At 36.6% G+C, this 19,928-nt stretch overlaps 1 protein-coding gene across 3 annotated transcripts in view; it reads right to left on the bottom strand.

Moving 5' to 3' along the window:
• The window catches only part of LOC110464958 (GTPase-activating protein and VPS9 domain-containing protein 1-like), a 43,717-nt gene extending 28,814 nt beyond the window's left edge, over positions 1–14,903 (bottom strand). For all 3 annotated transcript variants that reach the window (XM_021520466.1, XM_021520465.1, XM_021520467.1), the window contains exons 1-8: positions 14,756–14,903; positions 4,807–5,970; positions 3,606–3,743; positions 2,905–3,082; positions 2,335–2,643; positions 1,738–2,019; positions 1,136–1,281; positions 68–92 (exon numbers count right to left, since the gene is read on the bottom strand). In XM_021520466.1, the coding sequence (XP_021376141.1) occupies positions 68–92; positions 1,136–1,281; positions 1,738–2,019; positions 2,335–2,643; positions 2,905–3,082; positions 3,606–3,743; positions 4,807–5,910 (2,182 nt within the window). In that variant the 5' untranslated portion in view covers positions 5,911–5,970; positions 14,756–14,903. The remainder of the gene's footprint in view (positions 1–67; positions 93–1,135; positions 1,282–1,737; positions 2,020–2,334; positions 2,644–2,904; positions 3,083–3,605; positions 3,744–4,806; positions 5,971–14,755) is intronic.
• Positions 14,904–19,928: the final 5,025 nt, after the last annotated feature.

Raw genomic sequence — 19,928 nt, 5'->3', positions numbered from 1 at the left:
CAAACAGTCAAGTCAGACAGTCTCTGATACCTCAGACACAATCTAAATCAAACAGTCAAGTCAAACACAGTCTCTGATACCTCCGACACAATCTAAATCAAACAGTCAAGTCAGACACAGTCTAAATCAAACAGTCAACATAAAGTTAACCAACGTCAAACAGGAAAATATATAATATTGTGAAACTTTGAGTGCTGTTACTCTTCTAATTCTAAACATTCCTAAAATAAGCCTTAATTTGTTTTCCAAAAAGGAAAATATCTACAACACTATATGCATAAATTATTTTACAACAGGGTTATTCATACATCAATGAAGCTGATACAACAGAATTATTTTTAAAACTTGGTAGTTTTTACAGGTTACTTTTAGGACTTTATTTTTACAAAACGGTTATTTTTATGAAAGGAGTATTGTACAACACTGAACTTTTTCAATGTTATTTTTAAAACAGGATTATTTTCATAGGTATCATTCTAAAACTGCTTTGCTTTTATAGAGGTACAACAGTAGGGCTACATTCGGGTATCCGGTTGAAACAGTTGAACCTGTAAAGAAAACAACAGGTATGATGGATCTGGACCGAGGCTGACCTCAGGAAAATTTGGTACGTGTAGATTTAGGGGTCCAGACGAACCTGACCGAAACTAAAATGCTGACTTTTGCCCGTTTGCGTTATTTCTTTCTAAAACAATGTCAAGTCACATGTAGTTTTTAAGATACGTTACGTAATTCAGTGGACCGATGAAAGAAGGTAATAATATTCTTGCAACACTGTTTTTTATTTTCCGAAACTGTGCATTTTTAGCTCTGCTTATAGAACGGTCCAAGTGCGTTCGTTTATCGTGGAACATTTCTGCGCAACACATACCGTTTCAACCAGTATATGCGAATGTAGCCTTGGTCAATACAGCAGCATATGTAGACTCTAAACTCTAAATAAACAATAATATATATTTCCTCCCAAACCTGCTACAAATCATTCAAAGAAAAAGGTTCTTTTATTTGATAATTTCATAATATAAAATAACATCATGTGGTATCACATTTTTTTCTATACATTATTATATAACTTACTTAAATAAATACAAATCAAAATCAATCACAAAAACAATAACCGGGGGTAAATATTTACATCATTCCTTGCCAGCAGACTCTGTCGCACCATCTCCTCGCGGATTTCCTCCAGACGATCAAACTGGTTTTGTTCTGGAGGCTCAGAGTCACTAGCCAGGACATCAGTACTCCATGTATCACTCACTGTAGACTTTGTCTCATCTCCTACAATACACAGATTACAAATCTCTTAGTCTTTAATAATCTAACATACAAAACTTTTCGTCTTCAATGATCTAACATACAAAACTCTTAGTCTTCAATAATCTAACATACAAAACTCTTAGTCTTCAATGATCTAACATATTAGAGATCATCTCTTTGGTAAATCATCTTTCTTACATCAAAATCCTGCTTCCTGTATTCTTAAAGACTTAAATTTATATAGAACTATAGAAATGATATGCCTAAATACCAAATTCAATACAAAAACGGACAAAAGAGATTTAATTGTTTTTTTAATACTCATGTCCTTAAATTAATACTATTACTTTATAATATTTATAATTTTGAGTAAGGAAATGTATTATCAGATAAAAAAATACTCTTTAAATATCATACCCCTGTTTATATCTGGACTCTTAGCTAAAAAGAAGAAGAAATCTGCCACAAACTACATACGCTCTAATTCAAACTTTCCAAATCTGTCGGTGACATCCACCCTGTTTGACTTCTGCACTGTCTCTGGTAAGGCTGGGGCTGGGGCCTCCTGTTCCTGCTCACTCTCCGCCTGGGAGAGGGGTGTGTCCCGTCCACTGATATTAGGGGTGCCACGCCCACTCACATTAGCAGAGATCATATCTGAGAAGTTATCATTGTCGTCATCATTCTCCATATCCACTGACCCAACTGAATGACTGGATGCAGCTTCTGATATAGCCTCCTGGATATCACTTGTGTTTCCTGATATATAATAATATAAATCAAGACATGGTCAAATTGATTCTTTCTAGGAGTTTTTCTCTTTCTTACCACTTAAGATACACTTTATATAAATTTTGTCATTGTAATGGATGGAATAGCTTACTTTGTGTTGAATTACAGTAAAACCTTGATATAATGCCTCCATTTTCATCTGCCAACTTGCTTACAGCAAACATATTTCAAAAGGTCAAAATATAAGGTAAATTAATGTTGCAGCCCCCGCCCCCACCCCCACAAAGTCAGACAGCACACTGATGCAGACTGCTATAAAAAGTTGTTATCATTATTGATTACCTATAGATTCCTGATCCTGAGAAAGAGAGAAGCGGGTACGTTTTTCGTGGATCTCCACTGGAGGGCCATCTCCAGCAAATAAACCGGCTGGTGTTTGATATTTTACTTTCCGACGTTTATTTTCCTGTTCCCATGATAAAACCTTGTTTTCTGTCATCATACCAGGACAGTCTATATCTGTACCAAGGGAAAGAATTAAAACATCCTCTGCCTCCTTTCCTGCTGAGGAGTCTGTGTCCCCTGGCTGAGGTGACAGAGCATCATCATGGTTACCAGTCCCTGGGGTCAAAGCCAGCTTCTTCTTGGCACCTGTTTAACAAAAGCTCATAATAAGGAATATATATGCAGAAAAATGCATGGACCACTACAACAAAATTGTGAAAATTAAAAAAAAAAAAAAATTGTAGACATTACATAAGAATTATTTTCTACCATAGAAAATCAAAGGATACCAATGAAACCTGTCTTTGATATCTTTCCACAGAGAGCTGTGTGGTGAGGATTGCTCTGATGGGAGGTATGTCAGCTGGGGTTTGTGAGGGGTCAGGGTTTTTGGGTAATAATACTAACCTTTGGAGAGTTTTTTCTGACTGGATGGTGTACCTGGTGGTGTCTGTGAGGGCGTACTGACCAAACTGTTGGTGCTGGTATTGAGATTGGAGGGTAGACCCTGGATAAGGTCCTCTAGTTGTTTACGCTCAGCCACACTCTCATCCACTATAGGCAGCACAGAGCGCAGAAACCCTACCTGCAAAACAGAAAACATCTTTTTAAAACAAATAAAACTTTGACCACAGAACCCAACATGTAAGATAAAACACACCTATCCCAATACAACAGTGAGCACAGTAACCCTACCCATCGTAACACAGACCTAGATAAATACTCAACACAGGACAATACAAAATTAACACTGGAAACCATGAAACAATGGGTGGTACCCTTCTGACAATTACCAGTATGTTTGTAATGTACCTGCAATTGAGTTAGTCATGTTGTTCACCTGCTATTCTCATAGTAAATGTACAGTGAATGTTTCATGTTACAGAGTTATTACCACTAACTATCAATGACAACTAAACTCCATCTTTACATTATGTTTAGAAAACAGGCATATATATATATGGCCATCCTGTGTGTATTAAATTTACATCCAAACATCTTATAAAATCTGAACATTCTCACGTAGGCAAGGCATTTTCACATTTAAATACATCCCTTACCTTGAAATCCTATTCACATCGTTGGGCTGTTAATATTTGAATACGTACCACCATGTTGAGCTGGGGTAAGGTGATGAGTACGGAGGAGCGGGTCAGATTCTGGGTGTGGCCAAGCCCAATCCCTGTCCCAGGCAGCTCTGTACCTATACCATGTATTAATGCATCCAACAGTCCCGACACACAACCCTGTTAATACACATACATGTAAATGTAGCAAACAACTGTTAAAAAATAAAATACCACTTACATATGTACATGTAAGTTTAGGTTTATACAACCAGAAACATTTTTCAAGAAACTTATCAATGGAATTATTATCATGATTAAACAGAGCTACGTAACTATAATTTCATGACTTAAACATGTGAAATGTAATCTAATTCATCAACTCTGTACAGCTACATTGCATCCAATGAATGCTAGAAAGACAGGCAACATTTTCACCCTTATACACACAAGAACATGAAAATATAAGTTTTTGACAGGATACCAAATTAATGTACTTATATAATTATGAATTTGTTAAAGATATCAGGTAAAAATAAATTGTCAGTGCTGATATGTAATATTGTCACCCTTCTAATTTGTAACACTCTTTCTGATTGGATATCTTGGCAGGGTCTATATTTCTATAGACCCAACTCCGCCGGGGTCTATAAAAGCATGTGCGAGGGTAGATAACTCAAACTAAAATCGCTCTTCATAACAATAAAGATGGCGTATGACACACACAAGCGTTCAAGGTTTGCCAATCATTCACATGATGAATTAGCCTACAAGCAATCTAAAACGGCAGCAAATTCAAAGAAACAGGCAATGAGGGGGCCACTAGGGTGCTTATTACAAATATGGTTGTGTGTTGTCCGAAATATTGCCAAAAGGCGTCCGGTAAGGGCTATTTTGGTAGCAGTCAGGTACAACTCAAACTCACAAAGTGACTTATAATTTTTCAAAAAAAAAGGTTATCAAAGTTTGTCAGGGTGACAAATTCGTTATCTCTGGGTTAGGAAGGGTCTACGGGCTCATAGACCCCTTTGGTCTTTATAGACCAGACAGGGTCTATGAGCCAGTAGACCCCTCCTAACCCAGAGATATTTAATAATGTTTTAAAGACAAAATCTGTAATACATTTTATGTTGTTACCATGTCCTTTCATCGCATTTCATACTACAGGTAATAATTAGTGTCACTTTATAGACCTGTCATACTGATACGGGACATTGTACATGTGCAATGTAACAAGCATTACCTTTTCAAACCTCTCGTACAGGTCTGTGACTCTGGAGCCCTCCTCCCACTGTGACACGGCCAGAACCTGTATAATCTGTGCAATCTGCATCAGGTTGTGTCTTGCGATGTGGCTGATGTGTATGTCGGACGTGATACCATGAGGGTCAGGATCACAAATAGCGGGACAGAGGAACAAGGAGAAAACAAGGTCAGCACATATTGCCTGTACCTTTTCTCCCGATAGCTTACCTGCCTTGGTCAGTATGTGGTAAATTTGTGATACTAGCCATCCCATTCCCGCTGGAAAACAATGGATGTTGTTCTTGAGTGAATTAATAAATCTATTTGCAAGTACTACTAGTTTGTCCACAATGAACGTTCTGTATTCTTGAAACTTCTTTGTATAATCGTCAGTACCTGGTTCACCAAATCTCTTCATACGTTCCTGTGGAGGAAACCGCACAAGAGCTTTTTGTGGATCAATATCATAAAACCATTCATCCTCCATCAACAAACGCATAACTGGATCATGGAGAGCAGCCGTAAGAAACAGTTTCGCTGAAAACAACGAGTCTAAGACCAGCTTATACATAACACTGAAAGCACAGGATCCTTTGCGAAGTAGTCGTCGAGGGTCATCATTAGTCGCCAGCTGAAGTTCTGCTAGTGTGGTCATCATCCGGAGGGCTATCTGTTCGTCCTCCAGGAGGAGACAATTCCCACACACGGAAGACACCAGCAGAGGCACCACTTTGAGAGTGTATTCATTGCTGGATTTCTCTCCAGTCTCTACACAGTGGGCCAGAAGACTTGGATTCTCCCGCAAAAAGGCGAGAAATTCTCCATACTTGGAATCATGATAACTAAGATGTTTGTAACTGTCTACAAAGTTTGTCCACTGTAGATGATTTGCCCTACGACAACACTCTTTGGGTGCCATATTCTGAGGTGAGAAGATAAGACTGTCGAGACATGCCTTTTGTTCCCGCGTGACCCATGACTCGTGGTACAGGCCCTCGGCAACATGCTTCACTTCGTCAAACAGCTTCTGCAGCTGAAAGCGCTCCGATGTTACAAACAGCTGTTCTTGCTTCAGGTGGCGTGCCAACTCCAGTAATTCCATGGCAACACCTAGGTCAGATTTCAGCTAAATCATCCAGGTCGCATCAGAGACTGGTATTGCCTGTAGGTAGTAAAATCAACATATTATTAAGTAGCTATAGGCCATACATACTGTGAAGTCTTTTTCATTATTTTTTTTCATTTTTCACACCTGCATTGATTTATAACTCTGTATATATCATGAATCTTATACAACTGAAGCAATTTGAACTATCACACATAAATGAACTCTTACAACAGATGGTAGTCTATACCAGTTCTGTAACAATACGGGGAAGCCCATATAGGTGATTGTTCAACATTACGGTAATTACAAGGAGATTTGATGTATCATAGACGGTGGTTACATCTATTTGATATGATAGGCAGCATACATAGGTATCTTCAATAGTTAGCAATAGTGCAAGTTACTGTAAAGAACAACAACCCTACATATGCAATACAATGATCAGTATTGTAATATTCTTTTAACAACATTAGGTTCAAATGTTCATATCAACTACCGTCTCTTCACTGATTGAGAACATTTTGTCACAAAAGTTTAACTTGTTATCATTCAACTCTCCCCCCATCCCCATTCAATAACCATAAATTAAACATCAAATCTATAAATTATTTGATACTAGTAATATCGTACGCAAGTGTGCTAATATTTAAAGAGTAACATCATCTAGTTTTCTCCTCAACAGATGGTGCGTCATTTATCTTAAACACTTCATTTTCTCACAATCCACGTTATATATAGTGATTTAATATCCAAAAGCATGACAACATGAAAATGACAATAATTTGATAGTAGAGTTTGTACAGTGTGGGTGTTTGTGTACTCTGTGTTACCTCTGTGTCACTGACTAATAAAGGACATGAGTATGCGTATGTGCTGTGTGTATCACTTTACCTTTCCTGTCGCCAATTTTCCAACACATATTAGACTATATATATGTATCCGCTGTAAGTACAAACTAGTGCTATACATATGTGTGTAACGGCCTACATCATTGAACCTATGTCACTAATGATATATAATATATATAATAAAACAAGGCAGATGACACATCAAAATCCACCAGTAAAGTATGTCATGAAAAATACACAATCTATCAACAACCTCCTCAATTCAGACCTCTAGAACAAACGAACGAAAATGGTTGACATTTCACAATATAACATGTACACAGTTGTTCCAATGATAGATTGAAATCTTAAACTGATTATTTTAGATTGTTTTTTTTTTATTTTAAATATCATAAATTGATGGCATAAAAAAAACATACTGCTTTTCCCGTTATTGTCAGAATACTATGAAAATACTGATGAATAAAATGGATTATATATGAAAATTTATAACCAAATTGAATATTAATCAATTCATAATCTGTTTCAGATTCTTCCAAATAATCTATATTAGCATATTATATACCAACCAATTACACACTATAAAGGATGCCCAACAAACAATGCTTATGATTTCTATCCGATAGAGTGAACTTATTCTCAAGAATAATTATCAATCACTAAATGTACATTAATTGTAAGTAAAAAATTCAGGAGGCTATAATTAGTTATAATATGTAACTGTTGTCTATGATTTGTAAATTTTATATGCTAAGACTGATCACAGTCATTTTACTTAGACTGAAATTTCCCCATGTTATCTCTGTGCATCAGTGATATGACTAATAGGTGTAAAAGTGATGATATGGGTTGAAAGTACTTAAGATCAGCAGGTTATGTCCGCTTAGGTCAATCAGACCCTATTGAGTTTCATAAACCATCAAGTTATAAACACCTACGAAACTGACTTACAAAAATCTACATTTGAGTTGCTGACCTGTACACAAAAATGCTAATAATTTACAGGCAGCTGCCAGGAAGTACTGCTTGTTTAACTGTCAGCTGGAACCAGACCATTGCACCTGGCCTACATTCCAAACAGTGGAAATTAGCCAATGCTATAACATCTGGTGCTGCAATATTAAAAATTCAATGAACCAGAAACAAATCTAGATCTGGTGTCTCAATATAAATCACGATTCTGCGTTCTCTCATATGATCCACATTAGTAACAAATCTGTACTCTCAAATTACTGTAATGTATACAGGGAAATCGTCGCACTACGATAGTAAAATCCATTTTCGCCAAATATTGAATTTGTCTTTTACATTTAATTACATGTATATTAGGTTATTTACAAACATTGCTATAATGATAAATTCTCTCTCACAACAGAGGGCAAAAAAGGCAAAAATTAAGCTGCGACAAGAAATTCCTAATAGTTTTAAATCATGCATCAATCAATAGTAACAAATTTGTGTCACGATTATACACTGCCTTCCAAACGTTCTGTTACATATGTTAAATTTTGCTGAAATTAAATTATCTTTGACAAAACTATTGGAAAAAATAATTTTCTTTCTATTGATGAAAAGGGAGCTCATGTGATTAAGATGATTTGCGATCATTGATTATCCAAATTGAATCACAAAAAAAAGGGTTTTGTCAAACAATTCTGTTATTTCACATTTTACATAAATCTCAGATGTTTGAGATTTGTTAGATTTATTCAAATGTTACTCAGTCTTTAATTTGAATTTAATTCAAAATGACAAAATACATCACTATTCACCATTCATTGATTATTTGTTATCCCTTAAGTATAGTTGTTCTATTCCATCACTTTGCAAATACTCATGAGAGGAAATGCAGCGAATGACAAGAGAAGAACGATTCCAGTGTGTTTTCTACCATCGCAATGGTGTTGCTGCCGCCAAAACTGCAAGGATTCTTGGAACCAGCAGGTAAGTGAATGTTTTCATCGCGGATTTTGGTGCATTTGCATACTTTTCTTATCCAGAACCTGTCTATAGTTGTTTTACTGTTTCTCTTTTGTTTCGGACAAAACGTGTACTGGGCTATTTAACGGTTCCAAGATACCGGGAACTATGAGGATCGAGAACGTTCTGGCCAGCCACCGATTTCTACCCCTCGATAGATGATAGATTATTAGTCCGGGCCTGCCTCAGAAATTGCAAGGATACCGTTCCGGGGCTTCGAACAGAGTGGATCCAAAATAGTGTGGTGGCGTCGAATACCACAGTGAGGAGATTATTACACAGTGTCGGATTGAAAGATTGTGTTACTGTCGAAAAAATCACTTTTGACTACTACCCATCGTCGGGTACATTTGCACAGAACCATGCAAATTGGACATGGGTGGACTGGTCGACTGTTTTATGGACCGACGAGTCTAGGTTCACCATTTTCCAAACAGATGGCAGGACGTATGTGAGAAGAAGGGCAAATGAACAATTGTGGCTAGACTGTGTAGTGCCTACAGTTAAGTTTGGTGGTGGTGGTGTGACAGTTTGGGGTGCAATGTCGTACAGTCGAGGGACTGGATACCTCCCTCTTTTGAAAAGAAATCTGAACGGAACCAAATAAATTGACATTTTAGAAAACAACGAGGTACCATCAGCACATCTACCAGGCTATGGAAACAACTATTTCTTCCAGAATGACGGTGCCCCATGCCACCGGGTCTTTGGAGTGGCCCCCACAGTCCCGACTTGAACCCGATAGAAAACTTGTGGAGAGATCTGGGTTTGGAAGTTCGCTGACACAAGAGCAGAAACCTAAGGGAACTTGAAGCTGCCTTACAGCTTGCATGGGATGGAATACCTGCTAGGAGATGTAGAACTTTGATGAGGGGTATGCCTGACCGTATACAGGCTGTGATTATAGCACGTGGTTAAAGGATTTACAATGTTTTTGACAATTAACATGATAGCTCATTTTTGTAACATTATGTTAACTTAACATAATAAAATCAATAATATATATACAAATGATAATAAAAACAAGATTGGAATAATTCTGTTCTTTAATTACATATCGAAAAATGCGAATGTAACAGAACTTTTGGAGGGCAGTGTATATTACTCAAAAGAACAAGAACACTGATCCTGAAGTTTCAAGAATACAGGACGCTCATGAGGCCCATGTGTATTTACAATAATTATCCTTCACTTTCCCCTTCAGTTGCAAGCTAACCAAGGGGATATGCAATAACAGCTGCATATTTCATAAGTGATAACTGGTTTATAGTTAATGTATTTTATGTATTAGTATTGTCTCATAGTGACTGTGTTTATCTTTGTTATATGTTGTAGTACTTAAGTGTTCATGTTTTTGTCTTGTAAAAGGGGCGAATTGCCATGAAAATTTGACAAATTCCTTTGTCTACTCTTTACTGTCGTTATAAGTAATATGTATCTAACGAATGTTTGCTTGTTGGTTTCGGTTCCATTGCCCACATTGGATTATAGTGTTGTTATTACTTACGAGACCTCGATAAATCATATATAAAACAAGAGAAACCAGTTTCACTTGTCAGATGGTAGAAAAACATACTGGGTAGTCAGGTACATGGTGGATGTATAACTCCTCCTTCTAATAGATGTCCTTCATCTTATCATACATATAAATTGTCATTATTTATACATTTCAATCTGATTAAAAACATTTGATAACACATTCTGAGCAGCATCTGTCTTCCTGATTATTCTTCATTTTTTAACTGAATGAATTTAAATCTTTTATACATGATTTTTCATTACTAAGATTCAGGTGTATCAAATTTTGCATCCTTCATTTCCCCAACATTTACATGACATTGGAAGACAGGGTAATATTTCCTGTGATAAAACCTGAAAGAGTTTGCTTACAGTATCTTATTTACATGGGTAAATTTGAACTAAAGTAATGATATTCAACAATATCATATAATTATTTCCTGAACCACGATGGGAACATGCATGAAAAAAAAGGAATCAATAAGTTCCAAAGCTTTCAGTAAATATAGGATAGTATCACCAAAGACAAGCAGGACATATGTATATGGTACATACATGTACTTTGTCATTTCATCATTTGTAATGAAAAAGATTACATGTCATTTATGCTAGTTATCCATATAACTTGTGATGGGCAATCGGTTTAAAATCATAATCGATAATTGGTTTGTAATCAGAGGTAGTAAACCGATCAATGATTGATTGCATAATCGGTTCATAATTTTACGGGACTGAACACCCAAATAAAGTGAGAACACTACCAAAACATCAACAGAAAGAGTTGTTAACTATACAAGATTAAGTTTCGTTCTTTCATAATTAATGGTTATCAAGCAACTTCTATGCATTTTTATCAATCATATAGGGAAAATTATACTTTCAAAGCATACTTGACATGGAAGACATCTAAATACTTTGATTTCAATGATGAACCGATTATATCAGTTATGGAATTTGTAATCGATAATCAGAAAGGGCAAACCGATCAATTTTCGATTATAATCTATCATCATGCAGCCCATCACTACATATAACTAAAGAATATGACAATTTTTAAAACCACCTCATGAAACTGAAAGTACAGTAGTAAAATGTAATCTTAACATTGATATAATAATTCATGATGTTTTATTTAATTTTGTATGTTGCTTTTATTTTACCTGGTTGACAAATTGTCACACATATGGGAACAATATACTTAATAGACACAATGATTTTTACTGGACAGAGAACAATCTTCTACTGGAGTTAAGGATAAATCTACTTTAGATAATACCCAAACATAATCCAGCTACCTCCCTTAACACTATCCAATTTATTGCAATGGTATGCATTCTTGTGTAAATTTCAAATATCATTTAATAAATCAAAAAACTAAATTATCATTCATAAAAGAAAACGGACTTGTTTCTTGTGATGTTTGTTTGGAGTATAACGTCTTTCCAACAACCAAGGTCATATGATGATGTTAGATTCAAATTGGATTTAATTTGCCTTTTTCCAGTTGGAATTCATACTGACTATGAATGCCAACTGGCATGAAAGCAGTTCAATACTTGTATTCACCATTTTTGGGAATCTGTTCTCTCATACAAAATTTGATTACACTTATTATTTTTTAGCAATTAGTTCAAATAATGTCTGTATCACGTATTATGCTTGTTCAATTGATAGAACAGCCATCGCCCGGGGAGAGTCAGTGGTATCTAGCACAACAATTATGAATCATAACAAGAGGCCCAATGGGCCTGCATCGCTCACCTGGTATTAATGTCACACTTGTAATCATAAAAGTGGACTAAAATACAGCTACAGACAGAATATCGGTGTTTGATTCATAAGAACCTATTAAAAGATTTAAACATATGACGCCTGTGACCTTGAATGTCAAACATGAACATTAGGTTGAACGTGGGTCAAGGTCATTCATTTGAACAAACTAGGTAGCCCTTCATCCCAGCATGCTACAGGCCCAATATCAGTACCCTGGGCCTTTTGGTTGTTAAGAAGAAGTTGTATGAAGATTTTAACACATTTGACCCCTGTAACCTTGAAAGTTGGTCAAGGTCATTCATTTGAACAAACTTTGCAATCCTTCATCCCACATGCTACAGGCCCAATATCAGTACCCTGGGCCTTTTGGTTGTTAAGAAGAAGTTGTATGAAGATTTTAACACATTTGACCCCTGTAACCTTGAAAGTTGGTCAAGGTCATTCATTTGAACAAACTTGGTAGCTCTTCATCCCAGCATGCTACTGGTCAAATATCATCAGCCTGGGCCTCTTGGTAATTGAGAAGAAGTTGTTTAAAGTAACAAGAGGCCCATGGGCCTTAACGGTCACCGGATATATTTATACCGAGACTAGAGTTGATATTTGTTTTTAACATCAACAGAAATATTAATCAAAGTGACAAAAAACAATAAAACCGCCTTATTCAATATCTAGCATGCAGATGTAAGACTGAAAAGTATTTGAAACTAGCACCTCTGATTCTAAACAAAGAAAATGAAGAAATTCCATTGGGCCCCACCCTATAGCCCTTGGGTAGGGATGGCTCAAAATTTACAAAGTATCAAACTGTCAACTGCAGGTTATATTTCCAATCAAGTTATCAACATGTAATATTCAAAGTATCATTTGCCATTATAAACCATCACAAAGTTTGCCTCTCCCCCTCCTTCCCCAGGGGGAAATGCCAGACCCCAGGGTCGTGAAATTCACAAATTTGGTAAAGCACCTTAACACCCTTCCATCTATGAAGAGTATTTGATTTTATCATATCTGGGTCTTGAGAAGAAGATTTTTGAAATTTCAGTGAATTCAACCCTTTTTGGCCCCACCCATCAGCCCCAGGGGGTCAGTCAGGGCTGATATGTGCATACCATCAAACTGCTATCCAATACAGATAATGCTAACCCAAATTGAATTACTTCCAATGGCAATTAAACAAATTTTAGTCCAAAATGTGATTTCCCTATGTAAACTATAGTAAGTTTACTCCCTCCCCAGGGGGAAACGTGAGACCCCAGGGTCATGAAATTCACAATTTTGGTAAATTTTAGTTGACCTTTTGACATGGAAGGTTTCTGCAAAATTTCATTGAAACTGGTTCAAGGGTTTTGGAAAAGAAGTCGAAAATAAAAATTGAGGACGACGGACAAAAGGCGATCGCAATAGGTCACTTGAGACTTTGTCTCAGGTGACCTAAAAAGTTGACGCCGGACGCCAGGCCAGGTGAGCTAAAAATGATAATGTCAACAACTGGTCGATGGCATTCATAGCCATAATGAATGCTAACTTAATTTGGTAGGTTTATGTAGTGGCAATACCATACGATGGTAAATATTTCAGGACACCAGTGACCACACATTAACATGAGTTGGTTGTACTATATGAACCTCTATGCACACAGAACTATGATAGGTTGGTGATCCAGATTAAATATCATATACAATGTAGTAGCAGGGCCACATGTATTTAAAATATTGCTACCTCTACTTCTTAAGTTTTCACATCTTTTATCAGACTGACAGCAATAGTGTGACGTTACACTGGGCTACATTTTTGCGATTTTCCTAGATTGTTTCTAGATCAACATGTCAGAGTATAAAGAAGTCAAGGTAGCAATGAAATTGTATATATTTTTCATCATAGTGACCAGAGACATGTATTAGATGGAATAGAAACTTGGCAAGTTGTTATTATGTTTTTAAAATGTCTGTCACTGGTCGCTGCTATATATGTGCATGGCCTGTGAGATGACACCGGTCAGGCTATTGCTTGTGAAGTTGCCACGACTGTAGAGGTATGAACTGAATGAGACATTATGAGATAGTTTCAGCTGTAAAGAAGGGTTTGGTTTGGTTTTCTTGTGTCGTCCAACATCTAAGGTCAGGGACATATACCATAAGGTGTTGGTGGTGGAGGAAAACTAGAGTGCCCGGAGAAAAAGCACTATCAGAGCTGCAGCCTGTACCTAGTAACTGCCTGACCTCTATCACTTAATTAACCGATAGTGGACAGTGACATGCATTCTCCACAAGCTAAAAGGCCAAGTTTCCAATTCCCCTTATATTCACAACACAGAATTGAGAGATACAATTTAATGTGAAATGTAACACGAGTGATTGTACGAAGCAATATATTAATGATGCTTTCATGTTACTCACACTAGTATCATTCTTATCTGCTAATACTGCATATTGATGCAGTGTAATGTTATTGCTACAGAAGAATAATTTGTAAATAATGCAGAAGCACACGATTATGTTAGATGTATTTTAATAATTTTGTTAAAAATACAGTTGCACATAGCCAATACGTATTGATTCTCATTTATAATTCACATTCGTTTCGTATTATTGTCCACTTGTATAAAAATATAAAGCGAATCAATGATGTTACACACCGATTTCATAGAGGGGTGTCATTGAGAAATCGTCTGTCACCGACTGCTAGCATGCAAAGGTGAAATTACGAAAATCACTTACAATTGTGGAAATACTTGACATACTGACATATCTAGTTTTCTTCGTTGCAGTCATCTCTTATCTTGTCCATCTTCTGTTCTGCAGCATCATTTGTATCAAGTGGTTTTTACTCCCACAACTGGTACGAGTGTCACTGGTGGAAAATACAGACTGCGCATGCTCAGACAGTGCGAAAAGGAGAAATCGTTTTGCTGCAACCACAAAGTATTATTTTTTATTTAATCAAATATCTGTCACAGCGCTCCACCAACAGCAGTTCTGTGTTTTATAAACTTAATAAAAATAATATACAAATAACATCTTTTTTTTGGTCAAATATGACCTTTTTAATCGAGCGAGTTCATCCGAATGAGGCCCCATTTGGGGAAAATCAACCGTCAAATCCATTCAGTGTATATGATCAGAGACGTATAAATACGTCTCTGATATGATTAGTTAGCCTACAGAACTCAGCGGTACAATAATTATGATCGGGGATCAAATCGAATATAAGCCATATCTTATGGCTAAACTGGTTAATTTAAGGCAAAAACCTATATTGATTCAGCCATGATTAAAGCATTATATTGAGATATCCTTTATTCCTTATAACTGTTATATTTCCATAATACAATATGACCACAGTTGTTTTTTACCCTAATGATAGCAATCATTACTTTTTTTTGTTTGCTTACTTTTCTTTTCAATCAAGATTTTTATTTGTTTTTGTTTTTTCATGGGTTTGGTTTAATTTTGTTTAACGTCCTATTAACAGCTAATTAGGTCATTTAAGCAGAGACGTATATAACTTTATACGTCTCTGATTTAAGGACGTGTCTCCACGTGTGTAGTGTGCGTGTGCATGCGCTTTTTTTAAAGGAATATGAGTCACTGCAGGTTAGTAGTTGGTCCACATTGACTACAGATATTCAATAAGAATAAATGTATGCATGTGTGCGTAACTTCAAAAGGTAAAGCAGTAAGAAATTAATCCTATATGTTCTTGAGGAATACATCAATATAGTTGGTGATCAATTTGCAGCTGTACTTTAATCAGATTGGGGCGACCTGTTTTTTAAATAGTAATTTGGGAAGGAGATATCGAGAATACAAAAAGACACTACGTCAGATTTGGTAACTTAAAAGACACTTGTGATTTTGATAACTGCATATGTGAACATTGTGATGATGCGATGTCCGTTTCTTAGATGATTTGTGTGTTTATCACACCGACAAAGATAATAGAGGCCCCAATCCAAGTACCTAACACATAAATGTTAATTTTAATGAATTATACGTAACTTTCAATTAAATAATATATCAATTCGGTTAATACTGTCATATCTGATTATCTTACATTGTATCTGGCATACTATATCGATATAGCCAGGTTGTTATTTTTCATAATTTGTATGACACAAGTTTCGTGAGCCGTTTTATGAACATAGTACCAAAAATAATATGCCTCAGTTTCAAAATTACATAAAGGACTTTTAGATGTCAACTGAATTGTCCAGGACATTTCATTGGAACAGTACGTCGGATGTTGAAACAGTACGTCAGTACGTCGGATGTTGAAACAGTACATCAGTACGTCGGATGTTGGAACAGTACGTTGGATGTTGAAACAGTACGCCAGTACGTCGGATGTTGGAACAGTACGTCAGTACGTCGGATGTTGAAACAGTACGTCAGTACGTCGGATGTTAAAACAGTACGTTGGATGAGCTTTTTCCTCCAGTTCGGGGAAAGAAGCTAATGGGAAAATGGGGCATATTTTCAAATATGAATAATTACTTTCTGTTTCTTGATCACATAATGATACGTTTCCGAATATCCTAGCTATAGTCAGAAGGCTCAATATTCCGAAGGCCCGATAACATCCAACCGGGTATGTATATATATTACTTCTGTCATTCTAATACATGGAAATAAATAACTCGTGTGCTGTTATTGCAAGGGTAGATCAATTGGCTCAACCCAAAACCTAGCTTGGGGGGAAAAGTTCAAACTTTATAGTAAATAAATGAACAGCTTGACTTAGCTAATGCGGAACCCCTATAAGAAGGCATCGTGAACATGTCGCACTGGAATCCTATTGTTGCAAACGACGACTCGATCGTACAGATATCCAACATGTAGATCTGGATCTGTGTGATTTATTAACCCTTTTCCACAGTGGCCATTTGAAATCATTGTATCGTCAATATTACTAGAATACTCTCATATACTTAAAGTCTGACAATTAAAGAGAATCTATGAATACTGATGGGTTTCAAGAATAATTGAAAACTCAGATATTGTATATGGAAGTTCATGAGTGTTGACCAAACGCTTGGAACATATTACTATGCGTGTATTTTTGTTTTTGTACACTTGAAGAAAAGCACAATGCCCACATTATGACTTTTCCCCATCAGTCACATAGTAAATTGTAGAGTAAAGAATCTAGGAGTTGTGGACGTTGGTACGACGCAGACCACTAATAAACCTGGACCAAGAATACTACCACGTGGTTTCGTTTTGTACAGCTATCCATCTCTATTCAGTCCCAATATTACCAATACTCTTTGCTGCCTATTTTTCTAGATATGTCTTGAGCATTTTGATATATAATGTTTCTCATATTACAAGTTCTGACGTTTTTAGCAGCCTCTGAGGTTTAAGTGTCGATTACCCTTTTTAAGCCCAAATCACTCCCCTGGTCTGTAATTGCCCATTTCAATAATATTAATTACACGAAAGACATTGAGTGAAAGTAAAGTGGTTTTTTTCCAACTAAATGGCTTATTCACCCCGTTAAACTGCAGGCGAATTATGGCAAGATGCCCGTTTCAACACATTTAAGCCTTTTAACCTATAATTGTTCCCCAGAAGAAATCGTTTGGAATGATTTAAAATGACCCGTGCGACCTCAAATTCGGTAAAGCCGTCATTTATTGTTTGTAAACTTGATGGATTTTGTCCATGACAAGATGCAGGCGTGGTACCTGTTTACAAATACTGCTTCAGTCTGGTGTATTTCAACAAGCAAAATGTTAGAAATGCTATCTTCATATGTTTCTAGCACTTCAAATTTGTTGAGTGAATTAGCAACCGGGCCTCTCTCTTGGCCATTTCGGCTTTAAGTTCTGGACCTCCAATACAGAGTTCATGGTCTCAGGTATGCCCTGAAGTTTTCCTTGGGCGACGTCTCAGACGAGCAAGCCGACTGCCAATGAGAAGAGCGTCGACGACAAGACACATCCAGGCTCTACTTACTGTTCTTAGAGGGACTGAACGAGGTTTCTTACTCCGAATGTTGAAATGAAACAGGAGACAGATACACGAAGATATACTGAATATGTTGACAGTTTCTTTTACTATAACTTTTGACAGTTTATGTCCTACATTTGATCATCAATGTGCCTTCCATTTTAGATCAACTGGAGGTGAAAAATTCCAAATATTAAAATGTGAAGATGTGGTATTCCTCGCAAACGCATTTCAACTGGACATTTTTGATAATTTTAATCCAAGTACCAAGGCATCCCGGAAAAGGCAGGGGACTTCCGAGACGTCAGGTACCATAGGAATGACGTTCAATGCCAAGAATAGATACCTCTTGCTGAAGAATGCCACAACGAACAATGTACTCAGTGCCTGAATGGATGCAACTTCTCGACGACGTGAAGCACTTTTTTTACCTGGGCAGCAATGTGACGTCAGATCTTAGACCACAGGTACTAGCCTCGTCTGTCAATACATGAAGTTTTGTCTTGTTTGCTAGTGACATTTTATATACGTTGAACACGGAAATATTTGTATGTAACTAGACGTATATATGTAATTATGTACTATGCTATGATATAGAAAGCTTGCCTGCCATGCACTCTAACTATGTTATATATACATGACCTCTTGTTAAACAAATTTATGTGTCCGATGAAATATAAATCTTGAAATCTTAAAATCTATTATAGGTGTATTGACAGACGAGGCTAGTACCTGTGCTAAGACACCAAGTAAAAGATGGAGGTAATGTAGCCCAAGTGCCTGCGGCGCATCCTCAAGATTTTCTCGTCAAGCACACCCTTAACAGATGTTTTGACAGACGAGGCTAGTAGCTGTGGAAAAACACCACCAACAAGAAGATTTGGGCACGGGGCAGTGAAGAGCCCCATGGTGGAGGAAGTCTAGTCATGGCACTAAAGGCTACTAGGTCAATTCTGTCACATGACATCCAGCTCGCCTATAACTGTAAGAGCTCTACGATGTCCACTTCACGAGAAAAGAAGATGTAGCAAATGTTAACTTTGCTTCTTCATGGACATACTGGGATTTTTAGATATGGGCTTCCTATATATACTGCAGTTGGTTATTATGGAAAGCGACTCTAGTTATATCAAAGATGCTGGACACACAAATATATCGACCGTATATAGAATTTGCTTTTGTGCGCCCAGCATGTACGAGCTATACAAAATAACTGCTTCAGACATATTATGGACCAAATGCTATGTTTTAAGGCAATTCATAGATATTTTTGGATATAAAATATGATATTTATACAAAATATATCCAGTAACCCCCATCTGTAACCAATATGGTTTGGTACTTACTGAGGACTTCAACATATCCGAGATTTACTGTACTAATTCAATAACGCTTCACCACTCATTTCAGATCCTTTTGCTACCAGTTGAAATATGTGTGCCACCCCTATGAAAACCCCTGGATTTGCACCAAGTTGCCCTATATGAAAACAAAACATGTGTGAAAGTGTGAATTCATTCACCTTATATGATTGCAATATACACCGTCATAAAGCTGTTTTACAAGATAAAATGCTTAGGCCCACGCCTCACGTTTAATATTGTTTTATTGTATTTCACATTGTGTACATATAGGATCTTACATGAGTTTCCATTTCACATGAAATTTATGAAACGAGTCTAAGAATTTTTCGACTTAGCGAGCCTCTGGCACTTTTATCACATAATCAAGATTTGTGGCGTTTATTCGTAAAACGACATTTTTTATGCAACCTTTAAATGTAGAAAGACGCTATTTTGACTCCAGTGGGTAAGTCTGTGATGTCATGTACTTGTCCTAGGCGTGACGTCACAATTGAAACAATTGATACTACAACCAATCACAGGGCTGATAGGTCATATAACATGATATTATAGCCAAAAATAATGACATTGGTATA

This window comes from Mizuhopecten yessoensis, unplaced genomic scaffold, assembly GCF_002113885.1.
Source record: "Mizuhopecten yessoensis strain PY_sf001 unplaced genomic scaffold, ASM211388v2 scaffold11045, whole genome shotgun sequence".
NCBI classification, from domain to species: Eukaryota; Metazoa; Mollusca; class Bivalvia; order Pectinida; family Pectinidae; genus Mizuhopecten; species Mizuhopecten yessoensis.
Note: the sequence above shows the minus strand (reverse complement) of the source record. Positions and strands in the feature narration are given on the sequence as shown.